This window comes from Engraulis encrasicolus, chromosome 21 (genome assembly GCF_034702125.1).
Source record: "Engraulis encrasicolus isolate BLACKSEA-1 chromosome 21, IST_EnEncr_1.0, whole genome shotgun sequence".
Lineage (NCBI taxonomy): Eukaryota > Metazoa > Chordata > Actinopteri > Clupeiformes > Engraulidae > Engraulis > Engraulis encrasicolus.
In genome coordinates, this window is record NC_085877.1 from 5,267,709 (window position 1) to 5,294,376 (window position 26,668).

Here is a 26,668-nt window from a genome sequence, read left to right on the forward strand (position 1 = left end):
CCCTCCCTGCCTCTCCACCTCCCCGCCTCCCTCCCTGCCTTCTTACCTCCCTGCCTGCCTCCCTCCCCGCCTCCCTGCCTGCCTGCCCTCTCCCCCGCCCCAGGTCTCACCTCACAAGGTGACCCGAGACGGAGCTGGGGCAGACCCCCGGAGCCCCCTCGGCCATATGCCGGGGCCGCTAACTCTCCTCACCAGCGTGGCCCCCGGGTGCCAGCGGAGTGGAAGTACAGTTTGAGGGGCCTCGGCCTGGATCCCCACCCCACCCCGGCTAGCGCCCCTGGTGCCAGGGCATCAGGGCAGGGCCAGCCTTGCGGCCAGGGCTTGGCCCCTTCCAGCAGGCAGCCAGCAGGACGTCTACGCAGGCCAAGCTGACCGGGGCAAAAGTTCAACGCTCTTTCTGCAAAGCACACGTGGCCTGATTAAGGCCCTCTCTCTCTCTCTCTCTCTCTCTCTCTCTCTCTCTCTCTCTCTCTCTCTCTGTCTCTCTCTCTCTCTCTCTCTCTCTCTCTCTTTCCTTTGATTCAGTTTTTTTCTTTGCTGCAATTCCCAGTGCGCTCTCTCTCTCTCTCTCTCTCTCTCTCTCTCTCTCTCTCTCTCTCTCTCTCTCTCTCTCTCTCTCTCTCTCTCTCTCTCTCTGGCCCAGGTTGAAACCTGTATCTGATTTATCTGATTAGGTTCTGTGGTGAGGACGGAAGATGCTGAGAAACAGGGCAGAAAGTGGAAAAAGCACAAAACATGGTCAATGTGTGTTTGTGTGCGAGAGAGAGAGAGAAAGAGATAGTCCAGTGAGTGTTTGTATGTGAGAGAGATGATCCAGTGTGTGTGCACATGTGTGTAAGACAGAGAACAGAAAAATATCTGGAAAGATTTGGGGAAAAACTCCCTCACGTACAAAGACATTGATACACACTCTCTTCTACACGCACACACACACACACACACACACACACACACACACACACACACACACACACACACACACACACACACACACACACACACACACACACACACACACACACACACACACACACACACACACGTATACAGTCGATCAGACTGTGAGTAGAAGTCCATCTCCAGTGCCCCTAGAGACGTGCCTGTGGAGAACACACAGCGTGTTAGCACCAGAGGCATGTTGAAGAGCAACACAGCATGTGTGTGAACACCAGCGATGGAGAGGAGAGAGAAGAAGAGAGAAAAGCGCGAGGCGTGTGCGTGTGTGTGTGTGTGTGTGTGTGTGTGTGTGTGTGTGTGTGTGTGTGTGTGTGTGTGTGTGGGTGTGTGCGTGTACGTGCGTGCGTGTGTGTGTGTGTGTGTGTGCGTGTGTGTGTGTGTGTGTGTGTGTGTGTGTGTGTGTGTGTGTGTGTGTGTGTGTGTGTGTGTGTGTGTGTGTGTGTGTGTGTGTGTGTGTGCGTGCGTGCGTGTGGTGGGTGTTGCTCACAATGGAGTCTTTCAAGACCTCTGGACTATCATCATTTTCCTTTCCTATTCTCTCGCCCCCACCCCCCTTCTCTCTCTCTATCTTGTGCTCTCTAGCTCCTTTGCTTTCTCTAAGTTTTCTTATTCTCCCTCTGTTGCTCCCCCTTCTATCCGTCTCTCTTTCTCTATTTTTCTTTCACTGCGTTCCTGTACTACCTCTCTATTGGATATGTAGTTCAGTTTTTTTTTTCTTCCCAGCCAAGTGTGGTATGAGGGATCTGCATCCCCTGGATGGCTGAATAGTTCAGATTGTCAGGTTCTAGCAATGAATACTGATCATCAACTTCTGATAGTAAAAGTTTAGAATTGGCCAAACCTAGCTTGCAATGTCATGAGCAGCACCTGAAATGCTGCTGTTTGGTTCTCAAGTCATTTCAGAGATAATGAGACGTAAATGTTGAAATTAGTTGTAATAAAGTAGTAATAGACTAGTACTGTAAGAAAAGAATTCCCCGCCTGATACACCACCCAAAAATGCTAATTTGGGCAGTGTTTCTGTTGGGGTAAAACGTCAGGTGGGGTAATCTCCTCTATCAGTACTCTATCACTACGTAACTTTAACTCATTTCAATGTTTAAGTCACATAACCTCTGAAATTACTCAAGAGCACCAACATTTCAGGTGTTGTTCATGACATTGCTGGCCAAGATTGGACGAGATATTGGCCATTTTAAAATATAGCTTTTTATATTCAATTTTTGATATTTTAATATCACAATACATACTCAGATAACTGTTGTGTTCCATAGTGTAACTTGTAGAGCCATAAGAATTTCAAACAACATCATAACCATCTCTTTGACTTATCTGTCCTGGAGTGACATATACGCTGCATTCAGGTTCTTGACATTTGAGCTGTTTTATTAAAAATGTGGGTAAGTTAGAGCTGAATGAACACATTCTAGTGCAAAATGAAGGCTCTACCGTTTAAATGCAACTTATTTCATGTTTTGTATTTGTATTTGCGGAGGCTGAGATATTTAGGTTTTAATAGGGAGAGGGCACCTTTTCCCAAAAAAGGTTTAAGCTAAAATGGGTTAAATTGACTGACATAATCAAGGATGAATGTATAGTGTCCTAACCTCTTATTTAAAACTTTCGTAGTCCGTTTCTCCCTTAGAATTAGTGGCAGATTCATGCAAATGCCGTTCTGGGGTTTTACCTTGCCACTGAAAAGGTACACTAAGTTCTATTAAAATCTGTGTTGGTCAGGCCCCAAATGTGTCTGATTTCACTTGAAATGACCCACCAACTGAATTTTATGTACACTGTAGTTTGAGGGTGTTGCGTGCATGCGTGTGTGCATGCATACATGTGTTTGTCTGTGTCCCTGGAGGAAAGGAAGCTGGCCAGTTGACCTCGGCCAGTCTCCAGTCTCCAGCCTCCAGTCTTCCTCTCCGGTGGTCAGCCACAAAACTCCCTCTGACCACTGGGACTCAACCCACTGTATGCTCTGACTATGTGTTTATGTCCTTGGGCAATTGTGTCCATGTGTGCGTGTGTGCGTGCTTGCGTGCTTGCGTACATGTGTGCGTGTCTGTGCCGTGTGTGTGGGGTCTAGCCACAGCTAGCCATGCCACAGAGACAGCCATGTTGTCTGGTGTGCCCAGCTGTGGGTTTGGCTTCTGTAGCAGTGCCATCATCACCACCACCACCACCACCACAGGCAGCGGCCTTGAAAAGATTGGAACCTACTTGTTAGCATTGCCACACACTTGAGACTGAGTGTGTGTATGTGAATGTGTTTGTGCACATCGTTGCATGTGTGCATTTGTGTAATTTGGAGGGAGGAGGTGACATGGTAACATCATCACTGTGGATGTTTTGAGTATGTGTGTATGTGAGGGAGAGAAAAGATTAAAAGTGCCTGTGTGTGCCCGTGTGAACCCGGTAGGTTTACAGCACACTTTAAACAGGTAAGTGGCCCCTGGCACAGCCTCACCCACCTCCTGGCATCATGGCAATTAAGCGCTCTGCCATGTACAGCCAGAGGCATCCCACCAAGCTGAGACATACCAAACATAGTAGTGTGTGTGTGTGTGTGCACGTGCGTTCATGTGTGTGTGCACGTTTGTGCGTGCGTGCGTGTGCGTGTGCGTGCGTGTGTGTGTGTGCGTGTGTGTGTGTATGTGCGTGCGTGTGTGCTTGCATGCGTGCGTGTGTGAGCGAGAGTGAGCGTGAGCGAGCTTGAGTTTATCTGATAGAATAAAAGGGCCAATGATATCAGTCGGCAGCTGAGAGTGCAAGAGCCCCACTGTGAACTCACACACATCAATTATAGATCGCCAATGAGGGCAGCGTGAGAGCGAGTGAGCCAGCAAGCCAGAGACCCAATGAAGTTGTGTGTGTGTGTGTGTGTGTGTGCGTGCGTGCGTGCGTGCGTGCGTGCATGTGTATTGCTACGACAGTGTATCTCTCCATCGCTGTTCCTCTTCTTCATCCCCTATTTCTTCAGCTCTCGCTTCCTTCCTCGTCTTTCGTTCTCTGCCCTTCTCCGTCTTTCCGCATCGCCAGAATAGTTTTGTTGTAGTCTTTGATTATACTTGAGGCCCTTGAGTAATCTTTTATTAATCATACTTGACATTGCACCAATGCGCTGTGCACACATAATGTGCTTCCCTTACTCTCATGCAGAGCCAAAGCCCATATGCACAACACGCGCAGGCAAGAACGTGCGCACGCACACATGCACACACACACACACACACACACACACACACACACACACACACACACACACACACACACACACACACACACACACACACACACACACACACACACACACACACACACACACACACACACACACACACACACACACACACACTTTGTCCACATAGCACGTTCACAGAGAGATATGTGAGAAGTGAGAACATGCACCCAGATGCACACACGCACACACACACTGTGCACACTTAGCCATGAGAACACACACACACACACACACAGAGAAAGAGTGGCTTTGCAGCGTTATCTTCAGCTACTATCATATATATGTCAGGGCAGGAGAAAAAGAGCGCGGAGAGTGAGAGAAAGGGACAGTGGGGCTCGTGGAGCAGGTTGACATCACCTGATCAATGTTTATCTACTGCAGGGGTAAAGCCTCTGCCTCTCTGGACATCTCTCTTCTTCACTCTCTAGCTCTTTATCATCCTTTCTCTTCCTCTCTACTTCGGTCTCACTGTCATCCTGTCTTCATTTCTGTCTCTCTTACCCTTCTCTCTGTCTCTCCCACTCTCTGTCTCTCCCACTCTCTGTCTCTCTCTCTGTCTCTCTCTCTCTCTCTCTCTCTCTCTCTCTCTCTCTCTCTCTCTCTCTCCCTCCCTCTCTCTGTACTTCCATGCTGCTGATGAGTGAGAACAGATCGATCATGTGATTCCATTTGCCCGTTTGCCCGAGTGCTCTCCTCCCTCACCTCCGCTAGTCGATAGAGCGCTGAGCAGAGAGAGTGTGAGAATGTCCTGTGACCCAAAACAGCACCCACACTATCTCTCTCTCTTTCTCTCTCTCTTTCTCTTTCTCTCTCTCTCTCTCTCTCTCTCTCTCTCTCTCTCTCACACACACACACACACACACACACACACACACACACACACACACACACACACACACACACACACACACACACACACACACACACACACACACACACACACACAAACACAGTGTTTAAAATACACAGTGTATGCATTCTGGCAAGGTTGTATGTGAAGACATCTCTTAATCTTTAGAACTATCATATTTCATACACACAAGAAGTCTCAAACCAAGTGTATGAGGAAGTGTAACTGTGTCTGTAAACCTGTAACTGCCATGGTTAACTCTGCAAGTTTAGTAATAGAAAATATACGTAGGTGTACAACCTTTCTGCACCCGTCACTGTCACTACCTTAAAAAGTACATACATTTCAATCCTGTGCAGTCATCCCAATTGAGACGCTGGGGTGACTACCCCTTCTGTTTCCAAAACATGCATAATGCAGTACACACAGGCTTAGTCCAGTCACTCAAACGTGAACCCCGCCCATGTGGCCAAGTGATGCTTCTAGAGGCGGGTAAAGCCATCTGTTTGTTTATTGTTGTTGTTTGTTTATTTGTTTGTTTACTCGAATGCTACACCTGACAAGTTTTCTTTGACCTCCCTCTTCCCTGATGTGGGGTGTGTTTCACTCCAAAGTCTGACAGTAAAAAATAACCAGCTGTTAGCAGCAGGCCCTCTGAGCAGAGCTTGTATGACACATTTGCCGTTTTTTTGCAGTCTGACTCATAAAGGAATTCTTTTTTTATGAAATTAGTCATAGACTCGTAAAGTTTTTACTCGCAAGATACCTGAACGGTCAGCCGGACCTCGGCCAAGAAAAATCACAGTCAAACTCTGACTCCCTCCCTCATGTCATGTAATTCTTGATAACGTTCACTGTTTTCTTTAGCGATGTATAATATGGATGTCCTGTTAGTAACGCTAAACATGCTTTTGTCTGACCTATTCACTCTGTTTCTTAGACAAACACTCTCTCACTCACACACACACATGCCCACGCGCACACACACATACACGTATACGTACACACATGCACACATACACACACACACACATAGACACACACACACACACACACACACACACACACACACACACACACACACACACACACACACACACACACACACACACACACACACACACACACACACACACACACACACACACACCACCTCACACCTACACTTGACGAATCATGTCTTCCACTGCCAGGGAAAGTGATAGTGGGAGACGCTGAGGAGAAAGTTATCTCTGTAGATGTCATTTGTAGGCGCCTCCTTTCACTGGCTCCCCCTTCTATCTTCCTCTCCCTCTCTCCCCTCCTCCTCTCCACCTCCCCCTCTCTTTCCCTCAACATCCCTCTCTCTCTCTCTCTCCCTCACTCCTCTTCACCCATCTCTTTCCTGCTCTCCCTCCCTCTCTCCCTTCCTCTCTCTCCATCTCTCTCTCTCCCTCTCTCTCTCCTTTCCTCTTTCCTCTCATCTCTCCTGATGCCAGACAGCTATTGCAAAACGGGGTGTGCAGGTCCACTCTGGGGCAGACTAGGGTTTTTTCACAAGCTCCCTCTTCTGCTTTGAAGAAGTGTTCTTCCACCCTCCCCTCTTCACCCCTTGGCGCTCTCTCTCTCTCTCTCCTTTTGCTCATGACGAATCACAGCTCGCTCCTCTTTGGCCCTTCAGACTCTCTCATCACACAGCTGGAGCCAGATCGTAAAGGTCAGAGTCAGGCCATACACACACACACACACACACACTCTGGCAGCACACACACACACGCACACACACACACACACGCGCACACACTATCGCACATACACACAAAAACACACACCAACAGATTCACACACATGTATATACACACACACACACACACACACACACACACACACACACACACACACACACACACACACACACACACACACACACACACACACACACACACACTGTACAGTTCCCATATCATCACATGGTGATTAATGAAAAGTTTACTCGCCAAACCACTTACAGCCCGACCCCCTTTATCCAGATTATGGAGTCCTGCTTGACAGTGTGTAGTGTAAGACCCGCATCCATCACGCTAAGCACTTGCCGCGGCCGCACTATCTGTCGGAAGACGCTGACGGATTCCCCCCACCACGTTGTCATTGCCGTGTTGGCCATATAAAGGCACTTTGACGTAGGTGTTTATGGAGGAGCGCATTGGGGAGAGTGTAGCGCCACAGAGCTTTTGGTCACCGCACGTGCGCCATCTACCTTGATCCCAGGAAAGATCACGTTTCACATTGTGAACAGGCCTGCTACAACAAGGCAAGGAAACTAGGAGATTGCCTAGAGCCCACCAGCTGACAGGGCACCCCTTGTAATGACTGGTTATGTACGTGTATGTAAATGACAGCAATGGCAACTTTGAATGAGGCAAATCCTCCCTAAGTTCAATGACCAAAAAAGTGGAATGACACTGCGATCAACATCTCTCTTGAAGGGGGCCCGCATAGTTTAAAGAGAGCAAAAAGGGCCCCAATTCTGTCTTTGCCAGGGCCCCCAAATACCTTGGAGCAGCCCTGATTATGAACCACGTTACAGTAGGCTCTTTCTCCAGGTGTTAACCCGCAAACAAGGCCAGGGGTTTGTGTATGGTAGCTCACAGTGGATTGTCTAACCAACTGGACTTGGCTTGTAAAAAGCCAGGTGTCAGATCTTGATTGAGCTGACCCAGTGATTTAGCAATCTGCATGCCTTGCTGGGTCAGACTGCTCCCATTCCTTCACCTTTCGCTGTCCTGTCCAAAGCTACAGATGTTTCCTACAAATGTGTTGGCAAGAGACAATCCATTTTTTTTGATGGAGCTTACTCTGCCCGCTCATCGCTTGCTCTGGCATCATGCTATTTCTTTTGTTACTCTCTTCCACTTAGATACACACATACACACACACACACTCAATCGCACACACACTCAATCGTGTGTGCGCACACAAACACACACTGACACACACACACGCACGCACGCACGCACGCACGCACGCACGCACGCACGCACGCACGCACGCACACACACACACACATGCAAACAAATGAAGTAGCCAGGAGCCATCCGGTGACCTCAAGGGAAACCCCCCTGATGGCAGGCAGACACCTCACGCTGATTCCCTGTAGACCCACGCAGGCAACTTCATCTCAACACATCCTCCCTCTATAGACTCACACACACACTCACACACACACACACACACACACAGCACTCCCTCTTCCTCTCTTTCTCTATCCCTCCGTCACCAGACCTGCTGTCCCTCTCTCCACTGTCATCCTCCCTCCTTCCCTCGCTTTCTTGTTCTCTCTTTGCACTCTCCCTTTCTCTTTGCACTCTCTCTTTATCTGATGTTCTCTCTCTCTCTGTCTCTGTCTCTCCCCCTCTCTCTCTGTGTGCATTGGCATCCTGCTGGCGTAGCCACCCCCTCCCCCCGGCTCCTGGCGGGCTCCTGACGCACACACGCGCGCTGCCGACGTGCAGACAGGAGGTTGTACAGGAAGTTCCTGTCAGTTAGCATTCTCTACTCTCCCCATCCCAGAACTCCCCTGCCCATCCACCTCTCTCTCTCTCTCTCTCTCTCTCTCTCTCTCTCTCTCTCTCTCGTTCGCTTGCTCGCTATCTCTCTCCATCCCTCCCTTTCCCTTGTCATACCTCCTCGCTTCGCCTCTCCTTGTTTCTCCTCTCCTTCTCCCCCTCCCTCTCCCGCTCCCCATCCCTCCCTCTCCTCGCCTCTCGCCTCTCATCTCTCACATCCCTCTTTCTTCTCCTCCTTTCCTCCCATCACGTGCATTTGCTCTGACCCGGCTCTGACCAGCCGGCCTCTGTCTCACTCTAAACACACACACACACACACACACACACACACACACACACACACACACACACACACACACACACACACACACACACACACACACACACGCACACATACACACACACACACACACACACACACACGCACACACACACACATACACACACATCGCCCCATCAGCCTGCGTAATAACATCACTCACAGCCTGTGTGTGTGTGTGTGTCTGTGTGTCTGTGTGTGTTTGTGTGTGCGTGTGCGGGGGTGTGGGTGTGTGAGGACATAGGGAGGGAGCCGTTCTTGCGCGTTTCCTTTCATCGTTCAGTCTGCAAATCTTCGTCAAGGAAGACGCTCTGGCAGCTCGCGGATTTGTATTTGTCTTTGCTGCTCCGAGGGGCCAGAGTGGGTTATCCCCATCCTGCAAGACATTGGCACAGAGCCTTGAAACACTCTCACTCACCCACTTACACACACACACACACACACACACACACACACACACACACACACACACACACACACACACACACACACACACACACACACACACACACACACACACAGAAATGCACCTTTGAAAAAATGACAGCGAGAAAATTATTGTTCTTAAGCATTTGGAAAACCTCTTAACAAGGTCCGGGTCTTAGCTCCACTTACCGTATTCCCTTACAGCATACGCACACACACACAGACACACACACGCACGCACGCACGCACGCACGCACGCACGCACGCACACACACACACACACACACACACACACACACACACACACACACACACACACACACACACACACACACACACACACACACACACACACACACACACAGGCGCTGACACACAGGTGTTAGTCTGCTCAGATATAGCGCACGTCGCTTCTTTAGGAAATCATTTGCAGATGTTTTATTTAACACATGTGCAGTCAACCCCTCGGCCATTTATAAGCGCCCCCCCCCCTCCTTCATTACAATGTGGAGACACACATTACATCCAGTCAGCCCAAGTATTTGTCACACTTAGCCCCCTTTACACACATGGAAGCTGAGCTGGGTCATCTTATTGGCTCTCCCCGTGCATTTACAGCCAGGGAGTGTCTCTGAAATGCACGCACACATAAGACACGTATGCACACATGTACACACATATACACACAAATGGGCACTCATATATACACACACACACACACACACGTATACACTATGCATGCAGGAACACATACATACATACATACACGCACACACACTCACATGCACACATATACACACACACACACACGCATGCATGCACAGACAGTGGGGTCATCCCCATTGTGTGTGTGTGTGTGTGTGTGTGTGTGTGTGTGTGTGTGTGTGTGTGTGTGTGTGTGTGTGTGTGTGTGTGTGTGTGTGTGTGTGTGTGTGTGTGTGTGTGTGTGCGCGTGTGTGTGTGTGTGTGTGTGTGTGTGTGTGTTGCGTTGCGTTCACACACCCCATTAGAACATTCCCAGATAGGGTCCGCGGCCGGCCTCTTATCTCTCCCCAGCCATTAATTACACTTTGTTCCCCTAAGTGATCTATTTCTGCCCTTCCCCCCGCTCCGCTCCGCTCCTCCACACACTCCCCATCCCCCATCTCCTCTTCTCTATCTCGGGTACACCTACACTCCCCCAGCACCCCAACCACCACCACCACCACCTCCAGGAGATAACCACAGGAGAGGCAGGCCAGCAGCCTCACAAGGTCAGCCCACCCTACTGCACCCAACCACCCACCCCACCCCACCCCACCCCACCCTGCAGCACTGTACTGGCCCCAAGCCCATTCCCTACCCACGTGGACATTCCCCGCTCTACCCCCATCCATGCATTACATGCTCACACACCAGACAAGCCCCTCCCGACAAAACCCCACCATGTCTACATTGACTGGGACCCCACCACACCCCTCCCACCCAGCACCTTAGCAACCATATACAGTATTCCCCGTAGCTTCTTGCAGTCACTTTTGATGTCGTATTATCTCCCATTGAAATACAGTATCTACTTTTCCACCGAATCCAAGGCGTGGTTGGTTATGCCTTAGAAATAAACAGCAGGGTCCATTGGTTGGTTGTACATAGTTACCTGCAGGTCTGGCATGGACATGAAGGGAGAGGGGGACACTTGTCAGCACTTGTCACCCTTGGCGAGGCAGTTGCTGGGTAGGGTTCCCATGGTGACAGCCAAGATGGCAGCACAGGCGGCCAGGCATGTGGGCAGACTGGCGGACGGACGATATAAAGAGAGCACTGGTGTCAAGGAGTGATGGCAGTGGTTGGCAGCTGCTATGCCCAGTGATTGATCGTCAGGGCCACGGTCTCGTGTCAAGCAGACCGGCCACTCCTTGTTAGCCCTGATACCAGTGCAACAGTGGCAGTGCTGTCGGTGGTAGAGAGGGGACTATGAATAGTGTCATTAAGGGCGCCAAGGGTCACCACGCCTGAGGAGTCACGCCTCGCCTGGACCCACTGGCCGGCAGCTCGTGCTGACAGCTTTAAGGTTCTGGAGTCGGGTCCAGCTCTCCTTTCAATGCTGCTATCGCATTGCAGCGGCCCAAACTCTGCCATCAACATGTCGACAGGGCTGTTATTGGTCGGTTTTAATGTTTGGGTATGGTGTATTGCTTATAGTTTTGGTCACTTGGTTGTTGACATTGACCACAAAAGATTAATGATTTGAGATGATCGAGAAATAAAAAATACTCACTGCTTCCGTATTGTCCCTGTTGGCACCAGAGGCACCCTTGGCCTTTATTGTTCTCCTCATGCGGCAAGTGCTTAGTGGGTAAAATTGTATATCAGGATGAACAGCAGTCATTGATATGTGCGTGTGCTGGTGCGTGTGTGTATGGAATTCAGGAGTGTTAGGGGTTTTGTGTGGTATACTGTAGTTGGGGGGTGGGGGCTGCCTGGAGCTCCTGTTGTTGTGAGGAGTCAGACAGACAGCGGTATCAGATAGCAACACGGCAGCATCCACACCACCACCACCCCCTCACGAAGCTCTATAGCAGCCCCCCCCCCTCAACTCCCCACGCCTCCCCGATCCCCACTCTCAGGTTATCTCATAAAGAGTCCATTGCTGCTCTATAAAACCCGGCTCCTTTTATTGCAGGTCAGCTCAGGCCATTTTCGCTTTTGAAATCAAAAAGCCAGGCGGGCGGTTGCCACGCAAAGGCATCCCAGGCAACTGGCTTTGGGTGGAGTTGGGGGTGGGTTGGGGTGGTGAGATGATGGACAGGAGAGGAGAGAGAGCAGTGTCTGTGCGTGCGTGCGTGCGTGCGTGCGTGCGTGCGTGCGTGCGTGCGTGCGTGCGTGCGTGCGTGCGTGCGTGCGTGCGTGCGTGCGTTCGTGTGTGTGTGTGTGTGCGCGCACTCGTGCGTGTGTGTGTATTTTGTAGGACAGGGACCTTTACGTGTATTCATTGTTTGGCGGCTCAGTGCTTTCGTCCATCCGCGTTCCGGAAGATTCATCCAGTTATCCAGCCGTGCTACCTTTTTTTTCATATGTGTTTATTTCTCCCATTTGTTATTGTGTGTCAAATAGAAAGTAATAATGACTTCAACTACCAGCACTGTGTGTGTGCGTTTCCCTCCACCCCACCCAGCATCCTCCCTCCCTCCCTCCCTCACCACCCCACCCCACCCCATCCCCCAATTTGCTCTCCATTTTAAAGTAAATACAGACCCCTCTCAGCAGGCCCTGCAGCTAGTTGTTCAGTTTCTCATTTATGGATGTGTAATGAGTTCTGCTTCTCGCTCGCAAAAAACAACAATAATAAGTAAAGTAATTAAAAGCGAGAGAGAAGGGGAGTGGAGCAGAGTGGAGGGTGGGGGGAATTAAAAACAGACTCTGAAGACACACCAGCCAGACAGACAAGTTCCACTTACTGGCAAGTGCTGAGAGGGAAATTACATCACGGACGTCGCACCGTCTCTTTTTCCTCGATACAAACCTTGTCTTGTTTTGTGTGTGTGTGTGTGTGTGTGTGTGTGTGTGTGTGTGTGTGTGTGTGTGTGTGTGTGTGTGTGTGTGTGTGTGTGTGTGTGTGTGTGTGTGTGTGTGTGTGTGTGTGTGTGTGTGTGTGTGTGTGTGTGTGTGTGTGTGTGTGTGTGTTTTTTGGGATAGCTGTGTGTTTGTTTATGCTTGTTTATCTGTGTTTAGTTGTACTTTATGCTTTATTTTCCTATTTGCAAATGTACGTCTTAGTCATAAATCACTTTCCTCTAACTAGGTGAACTTGAGTTTGGTGTTGCGGCAGATCTCTAGAATATCAAAAAAAGTGAAAATTCCAGACCCCTCTGGTGAGTAATCGGAAGCGGCATATCCTGCCTTAGAGAGGGGGTTGACAGGGGCGTAAATTTAGATTTGATCAGGTCCCCCCTCCCACCCACCCCAAACACACACAATATACGCCACATCTCACTCACACACAATATACACACATATCACTCACACAAACGCAGACACACACACTCACACACACACACACACACACACACACACACACACACACACACACACACACACACACACACACACACACACACACACACACACACCCCAAAACCGCAGACAGTTTCCCATTCTCTGTTACTCCGGGCCACTTTAACTGAGCTGGCAAAGCCATGGACACCTGTCACCGTCACGCTCGGATCAGCTTTCCCCTCTGCTGACCGGCCGGCACGGACGAACGACGCACGTGAAGAGACCAGGGAGAGAAAAAAAAAGAACGAGGGGAAGAAAAAAGAGAACTTCAGATACTCGAACCCAGCACCTCTGTGCATAAAAAAACCCATATAAGCGATTGGCTATAAGGGGGAGGGGGATAGGTGATCCCTTTAACCACGGATGATGGCGGTGGCGGCAACACAGCGGGGGAGCAGGGTGGCCACTGTGCCTCCCCATGCAATGGATAGTTTGGCTGGCCACTTGGGTTACCTACCGCTGGCCCCCGCCCCCGTACGCTCGCCTGCATGCCCGCTCGGGGTGTGGCTAGGCGAGCCACCGTTCATCCACCGTCAATTAAACCAATTGAATGGCATGTAAATACTGCTCATGTTCATCGCATAACTGCTTGTGGCTCGCAGGCAACAGCCTTGAGGTGAGCACTGAGATTGGAGTAAGATGATGATTGGTTTTACTCACTCTCAATATTTGATGTGGGTGAAGTGGTAAACGGTATGGCAAGAATTTTGTTATAATTGTTTTCATTAGAATTTTACATATTTACAATTTCATCCCAATCAACAAACAAGTAAATAAGTCTGTTGAAATCACATAAAACAAACTGTTAATGCAATGGGTTTTTTTTTCCGTTTTGTAAAATTAGTAGACTCGTGTTGCCATAATCTAGCTAAAACGAGCAGAAAAAAAGAGATTTAAAATAAACACAGCCTCCATATTCAAGAAGAATAGCAGTCTGTTTGGATGCAGCCAATTTCGAGGCAGGTTTCCGCAATAAGGTAACACAGATGGAAAACTAATTATGGAGCTGTGTGCTTTGATATACATTTTTCCCCAGAGTTCCACTTCAGGCATCTCCCTGGCTCTTTATTCACCTACAGTGGCGTTTGATTTGGAATATGTTGTCATTACCATGCATTACCATTTGTAGACCCAGCTTTACCTTTGGTACAGCAAAGAACATGGCCCACAGCTAGAGATACTGGAATCCCCTAAACACCCTCTTATGATGTGGTGTGTCTGTGTCTGTGTCTGTGTCTGTGTCTGTGTCTGTGTCTGTGTCTGTGTCTGTGTGTGTGTGTCTGTGTCTGTGTCTGTGCACGAGCGTGCACATGTGTGCGAATCTTTTTTTTATTCTTTTGTTTTCATTTAGTTTTTTTTCCATGTGCACATGCATATGATGTGTACCCATTCTTCTATTGCAGGGAGTGTCTGAATTGGGTGAGTTGTGTGTGTGTGTGTGTGTGTGTGTGTGTGTGTGTGTGTGTGTGTGTGTGTGTGTGTGTGTGTGTGTGTGTGTGTGTGTGTGTGTGTGTGTGTGTGTGTGTGTGTGTGTGTGTGTGTGTGTGTGTGTGTGTGTGTCTGAAGGAAAGACATAATTGAAGGGGCCAGCCCACCAGTGAAAGTGTTGGGAGGTGGGGAGCGGTGAAGGGGCTGGCTGGTCCAGGGTGAGGAACCTCTGGAACTAAGGGGTCACTCCAAAAGCTGCCATCTCTGCCCGCGGGGGCTTGGTCTCAGCAGGGTCACGTTGAAGGCTCAGGGGCCAGCATGGACAGGAGAGGGGCGCGGAGAGAGGTGCATGGGCCCCTCGCCAGCAGCCTTTCCCCAGGAAAACCCTCACCGCTCCTCCACACCACTCCTCTTTGTTCCCCCTAAGCTTAGGCTTTTTTCCCCTCTTTTTTTGGCCTCAACAAGTTGGCCAAAGAGCCATGGATCGCAGAGATGGTAGCTCAAAACCAACAAATGTTTATTATTCCACATAAACCACATATTATGATCTACACTCTTGGAGATTTAACTGTGGAAATACATGTTTTGCAGTGCTAACGTTGTGTGAATTATGTCGTTTTTGCAAAGGAACTAAAAACCTCGTCTTGGGTTGCAAGAGGGTTAAATGGTCCAAATAATTGGTATGGTTTATTTTGTACTGCGGGCCGGTGGATATTTTTTTAGCCTTTTATAAAAACCTGGCTTGCCGTTTTGTTTTGTTTTTTGTTTTTTTTTCTTCTTTCGCCCCCAAAGCTTTTTTCCCCTCACTAGTAATTTTCCCCCCAATTGTATAAGATATATGCCTTTACAAATTCCTCTCATTTGTAGAGTGTGCGCTCATTAGAGTTTTATATTCTGCATCTGATCAGGAGGGTAATGTGAACACTTCTACCTGCTAGTGCACCTTTAATGCTGCCTGATTTTTAAACGGGTAAAAAGTTTGCTGTTCTGTACCATATGGAAGTTTGCACTTTTGAAAATTATACAGCGAACTTTAAAGAATGTGACAAATATATATCAATATTGTGTATTCCTATATATAAAATAATAATAAACATGTATTGATGTCATTGCTCATATCAATAGATTGAAATGCAAAGACAAGAAATAGACACAGCAATAGTTTATTTTGCATTGTGCATGCAATGCCATACAGTTAAAAGCACAACACAGTCAAAACCAGTGTTACTTACCGCCATCACTGAATTTTAATGTCATATTTTTACTAAATAAGGCCCAGCACCCTCTCTCTGTTGCTGAGGAGATGAAAAGGAGGGGGGTGGGGGGCTTGATAGAGTGCATCTGTCAGATGCTGACAAACTCTCCAATGTGGAGGAATTTTTACAAGCGCTCTCTCCGCCACGGTGCGACGGGAGGCGCAAATCACCGGTGCCATTGAAAGATGACACTTAATCGATGGCGGCCTCTTTTAGGGATATTAATTTTATGTGTGGTGTGCCTGAGTGGGGAGCTACTGTCCTTCCTCCTCCTCCACCTCTCTCTCTCTCCCTCTCCGTCAGTCTGCCAGTCTGGGACGGCACGGGCCAGCGTGCGTTTCCTCGTCCGCTCAGGACAGTCATGGCTGCACATAAAGTATTGATTGCCCCCCCTGTTAAGCTGGTCTGGGTGCTGGGAAGAAGTGGCCCGCACCGTGTATAATGCCATGGCTGGGGTGTGGAGGACAGCACTTAAGGCTGGGATGGGATGGGTGAGAGCCAGAGAGAGGGGGGCGAAGCGAGGGGGGATGGATGGGGGTTGGAGTGGGATTGGGAGCACCACCACCACGGTGACGCCGGTGGTTTTGCATATCTGCTTGGAGACGCCTTGGCGATGACCCTTACAGCAGCGCTGGATGGTCGCCGGTTGCTGGGTCTCCTGCGACAGCACACACCGCTTTCCTCTTAGTGGGACGAGCTCGAGACACTGGCAGGCAGGCAACAGCCATCATCTTTCACCGCTGAAGAAATGAAAGCAACCAGAGAAGAAGAGAGAGAGACAAAGAGAGACAGAGAGTGGAAAACAGACAGATAGACACACAGATGAGTAAAGAGCATACCACAACAAAGACAAAAACTATCCTTGGTTCCAAAATTGGTTAAATTTGGAACTAAAATTGAATGTTGTAAAGGCTTGTCTTCTATTTTTCCTTCGATCCCCATTCTCCTTATTCTAAGCATGTTTCATGCTAAGACCTTACACTGGTTAAAAAAAGAAGATTGCTGGGTGAGTGGGGAGTTATTGACAGCCATGATTGCCCGCTAGCTAAACTTGACCTCAGGCGCTGATCGCTCTCTTGCTTGGACAGGGAGACCATCAGTGGGCTTGACCAGCGCCCATCGGCCCTGCCCAGCTAAGCCAGAAAACAACCCCCTCCCAACACACACGCACACACACACACACACACACACACACACACACACACACACACACACACACACACACACACACACACACACGCACACACACACACCTGCCTTGGCTGTCTTCATCAATACAGGCCAGTGCGGGGTCAATCTAATAATCACGGGGTCAATAACGCGGCTATCACTAGCACCGGGTTTTTTGGACTGGACTTCAGAAGTGTTGCTTTTAATTGTATCCCTCCAGGCTAAAAAAAAGTCGCAGGCAGCAGCTATACCTGTCTGCTACTGTGCAGACGGAGCGAGAGAAGACCACAAAGGAAGAATGAAAGAAAGGGTGGGGAGATTAAGAGAGCGAGAGAGAGAGGGAGAGGGGGGGTGTACAGAGAGAGAATGAGGAAGAAGAAAACAATAGGTGTGCAGCGGCAGCAGCCGCCGTAGTCTCCGGTCTACCTTTTGATCACCCCGTCTTATCTAAGATAATATTCTGACAACAGAAGCACCCGACAGGCGCCTCATACACCCCCTCCACCCCCATCCCCACCCCCACCTCCCCAGCAGACTCTGTGAACACCCGTGACCCCAAGGGCCGAGCCCTCGCCATGCCAGCAAGCCCAGTCTTTGGCGGAGAGAAAAGGTGCCTCCACAGAGAGCGGCGGAGAGAGAGAAAGGGAGAGACGGAGAAAGACCAGAAGAAGGAAAAAAAAGAGTGAGCGAGAGATTCAGGGAGAGTGACATGGAGAAAAGGCCGAGAGAGAGCTAGCTAGCGAGCGACGGACTTCAGGGGGCTGGCGTGGCAGGTCTCAGGGCCTCGGTGGCGACCTGTGCATGGGAACTGTCTAACCGGAGCAGTGGGGACATGTAACGTGAACCTCTCCTGCCTCACCTGATACAAGAAAAGGCCCCAGTCACCTGGGAGGGCCCTTAATCTCGCTACGCGCCCGCTGAGTACCTCCATTGTGCCATGACCCGTTTTGAGAACTGTATTTTTTTTTTCTCCTCCAATCCCCCGGCCTGTTCCGCCTGGACACAAAAAAATGTGGCAGCATTTGGTATCACTGATGGACTTGAGATATCACATGTCCAAGAGATGGCAGGAAGTCAGTGGCCGGCCTTATTCATGGGATTTGGTGTCTTTTGTGACATCGTGCGGTGAGGTCCAGGAGTCTATCTGTAGGCGCTTCTTGCCAAGAAGAGTTTAGACTACTAGACTGTGACTCAGTTAAGGGGGGGGGAAGACACACCTTTTGGCCTGCCACACCTTCCCAGGCATTCGGCCACGGTGTGACCACAGGATGTGAGCACAATACCGAGTAACAAATCGATGGCTTTGAGGTTTGGACATGGGGCGTGCTGGGAATTGTCTGGTTGTCTTGTCTGGCTGCCTGCCTGTTTCACCTGTCTGTCTATCATTATGGCAGGCTTTTTTGTTTTGAGTGGACATCAGGTGTATTGGGTGTATCTGCCTGTCTCATCATGGTGAAGTTCTTTTTGGGGCCTTTATTAAACTGACTATATGAGAGGAGACAGGAAACAAGCTGGAGAGAGAAATGCTGTAGGGTTGGGAATTGACCCATGCCGGACGCGAACTTGGGTCCCCATGTGTTTATCTATAACCCACACACATGGTATGGGTGCACTAGTGTGCTGCAGCCACAGCAAACCCCATCATGGCGAACCTCTTTTGTGCTTCTGTGTTTCAGGCACCGAGCGCCACGAGCTGACGTCCTGGAGAAGTTTCCACTCCATCTTCAAGTTCTTCGAGGATGCGCTGGAGACCCGGGAGAGCTCGGACCAGCAGGCCTCAAACACCGTGACCACACGCAGTGCCAACAGAATCAAACACGATGAGATGTAGAGTACAGTGCCAAAGCCTAACATGAGTTCTAAGCCCGTGCAGCCAGACAAATGTCTGTCCTCTGCCCCTACTGTGTCACCCTCTCACTGTCCCTTCTCTCCTATGCTCGCACTCTCTCTCTCTCTCTCTCTCTCTCTCTCTCTCTCTCTCTCTCTCTCTCTCTCTCTCTCTCTCTCTCTCTCTCTCTCTGCATCTTTGTGTATGTGTGGAGGGGTGCATTTCTCACTTTTTACTGTGAAAAAAATCCTCTCCTTCAGGCCTCCAAACATAGTATCAAATTGTTGAATCCAGGGTGTATACATCAAACCAACGTTTTGCATTACTTCTAGATGAGTGCAACTGTCAAAGCAATATGGCTTCAGTGCGCGCGCCTCCCGTGGGCTCTTGTCGGGATGTGGCGGCGACTACCGCTGCCGAGATTAAGTATGACAGGCGCTCCGCGCGGTGCCTCGCGGTGCACCTCTAATTGTCCTGACACGGGCCTGAACTGAGCTAATACTATAGGGGGTGCACATCACATCTCCCCCAGGTCCTAACGCTAGCTTTACAACAAAAAATATGCCGCGACTGTCGTTAAGACCACCATGCGTCCCTACTCTGTGTCTGAGCTCTGTTATGAACTTCACCAGTGACAATATTTGGTCACTGTCATCAGAGGCCAATGTGTGTCCAACTGCTGCTTTGACGAAGTTAGTTTCCTGTTCATGTTTTATAGCGGTTTTATAGAAATCTTATCGGGGAAAAAGTCAGTGGGAAAGATTAAGACAGCCATGGATTTCTTTTTTTACTTTGTTAAATGCTGTATATTTTTAAATCACTTTAGCCCGTCGTCAGAATGAGATAAAGACATTTGAAGAGTTTTAAGACATAGTAATGCTCCATTCTTCTTTCGATAGTCCAGCAAATCCCTGCCATGCGGATTCTAATAATATTATTTTAAGTAGCCTATAAAGCGAGGTGTCCTCACATGTTTGCACATTGTATTTTCATTTCTCGACGGCTCGCGGTATTCGTCCTCACATTCTGGCATAACTTTGACAGTCCCCCTATCTCGCTCTGACTCACAAAATGTCACTTTTTGGCACAAACAAGTCGTATTGTCTCTGGGACAGTGTCATCTTCCCGGCACTTGAAGGAATGCCTGTCCAATCTGTCCTCCCATCCGTCAGATTTAAAAAGACTGTTCATCTCGCAGTTCTTTCGCTGTCTTGAAAATAGCTGGGTTCTTTTTACTGAGGTTACCTAGAAGAAATTCAACTTTTGCAGCTTGCAAACATCGAATAATGCTGTATTTTAGTATGCCTATTAGTCTAAACAATAAATCACGTTATTAAACGTGTATGATTGACCGCTTTTGGGGGGGAAAAAACTTTTTTTCTGTTCTTAGTCCGGCGCACATTGAAAACAGGTTTTTATTGCCAGCATTCCATGTTTTAGATTGTGTTCCAGACCTGTTTCAAAGCGAAAAAATGAAGGCCATTTAGTATCACTACAGTATGTTGCCTTAGGAATAAACAAGACACATCAAGTTCACAAGCATACTGAGGACGAGCTCGCTCTAACAAGCCATACGCACGCATATCCTTCAGGCCTGATGGAGGCAGCCTTAAAGAAAATCAAAAGCTCATTTGGTATGTAAATTACGAGTAATTTAACATTTTCTCTTTTAGATATTTTTAATCAAATGTTCTGCACTTTTGTTAAAGCGTTAAACTTCAATTTACGATTAAGAATCATCCTTCTGTTTGGCCAGTTGTGTCTTTCGTGTTGCATTTCACATTATCTTTCTATGTTGACAAACACCACACTTGGATTCTCCATATAGGCTTAAATGCACGCTCTGTCTTAAATTGTTCTTTTAATTCATGTTTTCTGATTACCCCATGTATGGTTTTAAATGTCCTTCCAATATGCATTCATTGTAATTAGCACATGAAGTAATAAAATATTTTTAATGTGGATGTATTGAGTTCACCATGTGTTGGCCTGACCACTATTAATACATCAATGGATTTTTGGACTTAAGACCGTAATCATTTTTCAACATTAACATGGGATTTCCAGTGAATGTTAAACAAAGACTTCAAGTCTCTTTTGTGGCGTTATCTTGAATGAAAGCAGCGACATGTCCAGGACACTCCTGTCTGTTGATTCTTTCAGAGTTGACGTGGTAAGAGCAGTCCATTGAGCCCAGCTCTCTTGTCACACACCTGCAGACAGCAACAGCGAAAGGTGATATTCCTCAGACAATTGACCGCAGACTTGGACAAGATTTCCAACGTGGACTAAACAGCTGTCAAAAAACTACACTCAACTCCCGCAACACTCGCTGTTTTGGATCGTCACTTTTTTCTGAAAAAATAACACCAGATGTCAGATCAAATAATATTTTTGTATTTCAAGCTCATAGAGGAATTCAACACCAAATAGGCCTATGTCATCATTCAAGTGGGCATGGAAAGTCGCATCAGGTGCATAGTAGTCGAAATGAGTAGGTTGTACCTAGGCTAAAGGTTTGGCCAAATAGCATATTATCAATGTGTCACTTAAAATATTAGAGTAGTCCAGAAAAGAAGCTGCCTGTATACAACTCTCGGATTTATCATATGCCTACTACGAGGCTATAGGATAAGACATGAGAAGCTGGGTAGCGACCGTAGCGCACGAGATATCGGCAGACAGGCAATAATAACATTATGTCAGATGGGCAGCGTATAATTGCATGTGTATATTAAGGCCACTCCTGACATCTTCATATGGCCACCCAGTAGGTTGCTTCTTCATTTAAGACGTGACTCAATTCAAAAACTTCACTAGAATCGTTGACTATTCAGAATTCAGTTGTAGATGGATCATTTGAAGGCACTCATCCCTATTGCAAAGTCCACTAAATTTATCCCCACAGAAAGAGAAGTTGGAATGTCATTCTCCTCCCCTCTCTGTCTTCGCGCTGCACTTCACCGACTCACTGTCAGATCTTCATTTGCATAATGATATACCTCCCCTCTGAAGAAGAGAATAACCCCGAAATTTTATGGGTCAACAACCTGCAACAATCAATATTTCCTTGTTGACAGAGCAGATAGCCCTGTAATCCACCAAAATATCACCGTTTTCTATCTTTGGCATTTTTTTCTCCCCCTGTCCATCTTATTTTCCTGCCGCCCAGTTCTTTGCTTTCTTATATCCACAGTAAGGAGGTAAATGCTGTTAAAAGCTGAGGTTTATAGGCATTGTGAGACACAAATATGATTCGGCCTACTTATCTGTTTACCACAACTTGAACGCGCTGACATGCCTCTGTATACATGAGTGTGTGTGTGTGTAAGCTACCGCACGCCTTTACAGACAGCTGTTGGCTAAGGCGTTTATTCAGCTTTAATGGCGGCTTTTAGGCTCTTCTACCCTAAACCACACCGCCCCCTCAATTACATCTCCTGTGATATTCTGAGGTTGTAAAGACATTTACTGTGGGAAAGGCTGCCACTGAAATCAAATAGCCTACCATGGATTCAGTGTGACTTTCATAGGCGTTACGCACACATAGGCCTATCATAATTCTAAAAGGAACCACATTTCTGATAGGCCTGCAGTAGGCCTAGGTGTATCTATTCGCCATTTCCGAGTCATTTATCGGGGCTCGCGGGCCTTTCCTGGCGGGAAAAGGCTAAACCATCCAAAAAAATGAATAAGACACCTGCAAAGCAATGTTTTCCCTCCCCACTTTTTGATCCAACAAAGATGGACAAACCGAGGTAAGCTTAGACTCGAATGGTTTAAAATACCAATGTTTGACTTCTTTTCCTTATACACTATGTTTAAACAATGTCGTGATGAAAAGTGCAGGCCTAGCCTCTCCGTCGAAATCATTGCCCCAGTCTCCCTCTGCCAAGTTCAATCGAAGGGTTGTCTCGGTAGAATTCCAAGAAGAACAACTGCAACAGTTTAACAGAAATAATGACGGACATTAAACGTTGTAGGCCTACTGGCCTACATGTTTCTGTTGTGCGCAGTCAGAAGATGTTCTTGTTTTGAACATACCTGGCCATAGCGTTGAATACTAGTTATCTGTGGGAAAATGGTTAAAAGTACTGTGCACGTAGCCAGTTTATCCACTGCTAGGCTACTAGAATCATTCGTTCTGTAGCCGGATGGTTAACTAGGTACTTTTGTGTGTCAGCCTTGGTATAGAAATGTCACATTAAGGGATGCGGTGCACAGAGTGGAACCGTTAACAATCCATTAGTTTAGTATCACAGTTAAGTCTATGGGGCAACCCAATCAATATACAACTTGTTTTGTGTAGTCATATGAGCATGTCCAAAGCGTAAATGCAAAAGTTATGTCAGTCTTGCCTCGATGCATTTATTACGCACGTAGGCTATAGTTAAAACGCAGTTAAAATACAGCTAAAGCAATGCACTGTTGTGCCTATTATAATAATAATAATTATTATTATTATTATCATTATTATTATTATCATTATTGTTGTTATTATTATTATTGTTATTATTATTATTATTATTATTATTATTATTAAATAGCATGTATTGTGAAACTACTACTGGCCTAACGCCAACCAGCTCGTGTCCTTCACCACGTATCTTCTTTTGACAGATGAGTGTCAGACTGTTCCGAGACATGATGAAAAGAGCAAGCTACTCCCTCTAAAGTTCCTCCAGAGGAGGGGAAAAGTGATAGAGTGCAGGGCGGCTTGTCATTTTAGAGCGGGGATGGAATTTCCTCCCCAAACGGTTCACCGTGATAGCGACCATGGGTTTTAGAAGACATACTTAAAACTTAATCCCTGGTGCACTTCAAGAGATTCTACTCCCCGTCTCCACCTGGAAGTGGTCCAGATGAACTCTTCTTAAACATAACGCAAGATGTCATTGTAGCCTGGGTTAAGGTACTTCCCCCAACGTAATGGGGTGATCACAGCATGTTCTTAATAACCTATCACTCGTGGAAAGGCAGAGAAAGAAATTGTTTGTCATCTCTCTGTATTCTATACTGGAAAACCCACAGAATATGTCTATCAGGTGTGTTGAAATCATACATGTAGCCTATTTTGATGAGACAGATTTGGCAATATCAGGTAGCCCATCTTATTTTGGGTAGGTGTGCGTAAATGTTTAAACTGCAAAGGTCTGCGTTCTCTCTGCAGTGCACAGCATGTTTGGTCGCTTTTCACTCCATCTCAAAGGGTCTGCCTCTGATTTCTCCCCCATTTGCTCTCCCTAAAATCCCATTCGTTGGAAAAATTGGACGTCTCCCTCTCTTTTCTCCTGCCTGACAGCTGTCTAAACCGCTGTTGATAATCTAGGCGTCCAGTTGACTAGCCCTTTGTTCTAGCGCGAGATGGACGTGGTGCTTGCTACCTGACTCAGCGAGAGGAGATGAAAGGGTGTTATCAAACGCGCCTCTTTCTCTGCCTGCTCTTCTCGGGATTTTGACAGGCTGCGACCACGCTGATAGGGGTTGGTGTACCTCAGGAGGCGGCCTGGTACGCACCGTAGGTTATACCTGCAAGTCGTGTTCATTGCTGATGTCAGCGAAAGAACAGCAGCATTTTAGCGCTGACAACCATCACCTGAACTAAAATGTATGGATATGTTTACAATATAACAGTCATCATTATTTTGTAACCCACCCACACCCATCATGCGCGCTACAAGCACATACCCAATGATTGAGCGAACCACAGCTTATTAGTTTGATGACGAAAAAAAGTTGCCACATGTTTTATTTGTTTGAATTAAACCTTTATGTGATATTAATGCGACCACGGGGAAAACACCTCTCTTCTTAAGAGTGTCTGGTTTGGTGTTTTATTATACTTCGAATTGTCCCTTTACATAAAGTTGTAATAATTAAACGAATCTATATTTTTGCACCAATGCCGTGCGTAAATATGAACATGTCGGACTATCCAACAAACGGAACATCCGTGAAAGCAAATTCCTTTTCACTTCTCATTGTATTTTCTGTTTGTTCGGTTTTGTAGAACTTTACTGATGAATTTAGACCTACTTATGAACAAGCATCATAGCGTTCACTTACTGAAGTAAGTCTAATTTGTAGCCTAATAGTGATATTCAGTCTGAGATAGTTTGGCTTGGACATTTGGTATCAAGAACGCATATGAAAACCAGCGAATAATGGTTAACCCGTTATGCAAGATACACGTAAATACTAATTTTATTTCCATTTTCGTTTACACTATATATTCCATGTGTACATGGATAAAAAAAAACAAGTTATTTCTACTAATTTCAACTTTGAACGAAAGATGTAGGAGAACTCAGTAATTACCCATTGGTCTTTCACATTTTAAACGTAGTCTAATTTATCTCTGAAAACATCTTAAACATCTTAACAGCCTTATAACAAGCTTCCTGTAAACTGTAAAGACTAATATGAAAATATGACAGTTGTTGTGACACTGTCATTTTAACCATCTAGTTTTGTACATTCAGGTAATGTTATGCATAATGTATACATTAATTGATTTCATATTTTTGGCGCTATCCCATCAGTTAGGTGTGCAGAGTCTAGTTAAATGCTATTCACTAGCTATGTGGACTTGCTTTGTGGAGATGTGTCAGTGAGACTTGTTAAATGTTGTAACCAGTGGCAGTCTCCAGATGCTTCGTGATGCCAATCGATTTCAAACTTGTCCGGTCTAATTTGATAAGAGCACCCGGCCACCCCGCGTGGTACCATGGACAGCGCTCTTCCTTGACCTTGAACTCGCCCCAGCCCCGCTATCAAATTACTCCTGTCGAAGTGCCAGTGGGAGACCTGCATAAAATCAGAGAGAGAGAGAGAGAGAGAGAGAGAGAGAGAGAGAGAGATTCTAAGCGGTGACACCTAGTCCTATTTTTTATCTGGTATAGCTGTTCACTCACATGGACGAGAATGTTTATCTAACTATAAACTCCACTATAGAGTTCGCCACATACCGTGGTTTTACGCTTCGGCCGTATACAGTCAATGCTACCTCATTTTGCGTTTGGGAACCTAAAGAGGACCCACACACACACACACACACACACACACACACACACACACATACAATACGCAGTCCCTTACACAATGCAGCCAATTCCAACTGAAAGTTGATTTGGGGATTCATTGAAAGTGTCTTTTTGTAGGCTGAAGGGACTGGGAGCGGTGATGGAAAGGGGGGATTTGCTGGTGGCGCTGTAGTTGTCTGATGGATCTCCACAGCTTTCAGACAGCTTGTTAATTAAAATCCCGGGAGATGAGCCTCAGAAGCCACCGTCCATATCAGAACACTGCTAACTATACTGACAGGCACAGAACCTAACAAGCGCGCGCGCGACGCCGCCTTTGCAACCAGCTCTCACTGGTCCGGCGCACTCTCAATGAGTGATAAAAAAATATATATTTGTTCGATCCCACAGTTGCGTTAAATATCTAATTTTCCACTTAACAAAACTAAGCAGCCAATACATTTACTGCTAGCTGTCAAGGAAATGCTGTTCTTTTTCCAAAGTCTTCCTCAATCCTAAAATTAGCACCTTATCAAAAGTGTAATGACTCTCTAACCGTTTAACTGCCTGTTATAAAAAATATAGCATTAC

General features: G+C 47.2%; 1 protein-coding gene across 2 annotated transcripts in view; it reads left to right on the forward strand.

Annotated features, from left to right (window-relative positions):
- Positions 1 to 21,019, forward strand: part of arb2a (ARB2 cotranscriptional regulator A) — a 238,669-nt gene extending 217,650 nt beyond the window's left edge. For both annotated transcript variants that reach the window (XM_063187308.1, XM_063187309.1), the window contains exon 11: positions 18,904 to 21,019. In XM_063187308.1, the coding sequence (XP_063043378.1) occupies positions 18,904 to 19,058 (155 nt within the window). In that variant the 3' untranslated portion in view covers positions 19,059 to 21,019. The remainder of the gene's footprint in view (positions 1 to 18,903) is intronic.
- Positions 21,020 to 26,668: the final 5,649 nt, after the last annotated feature.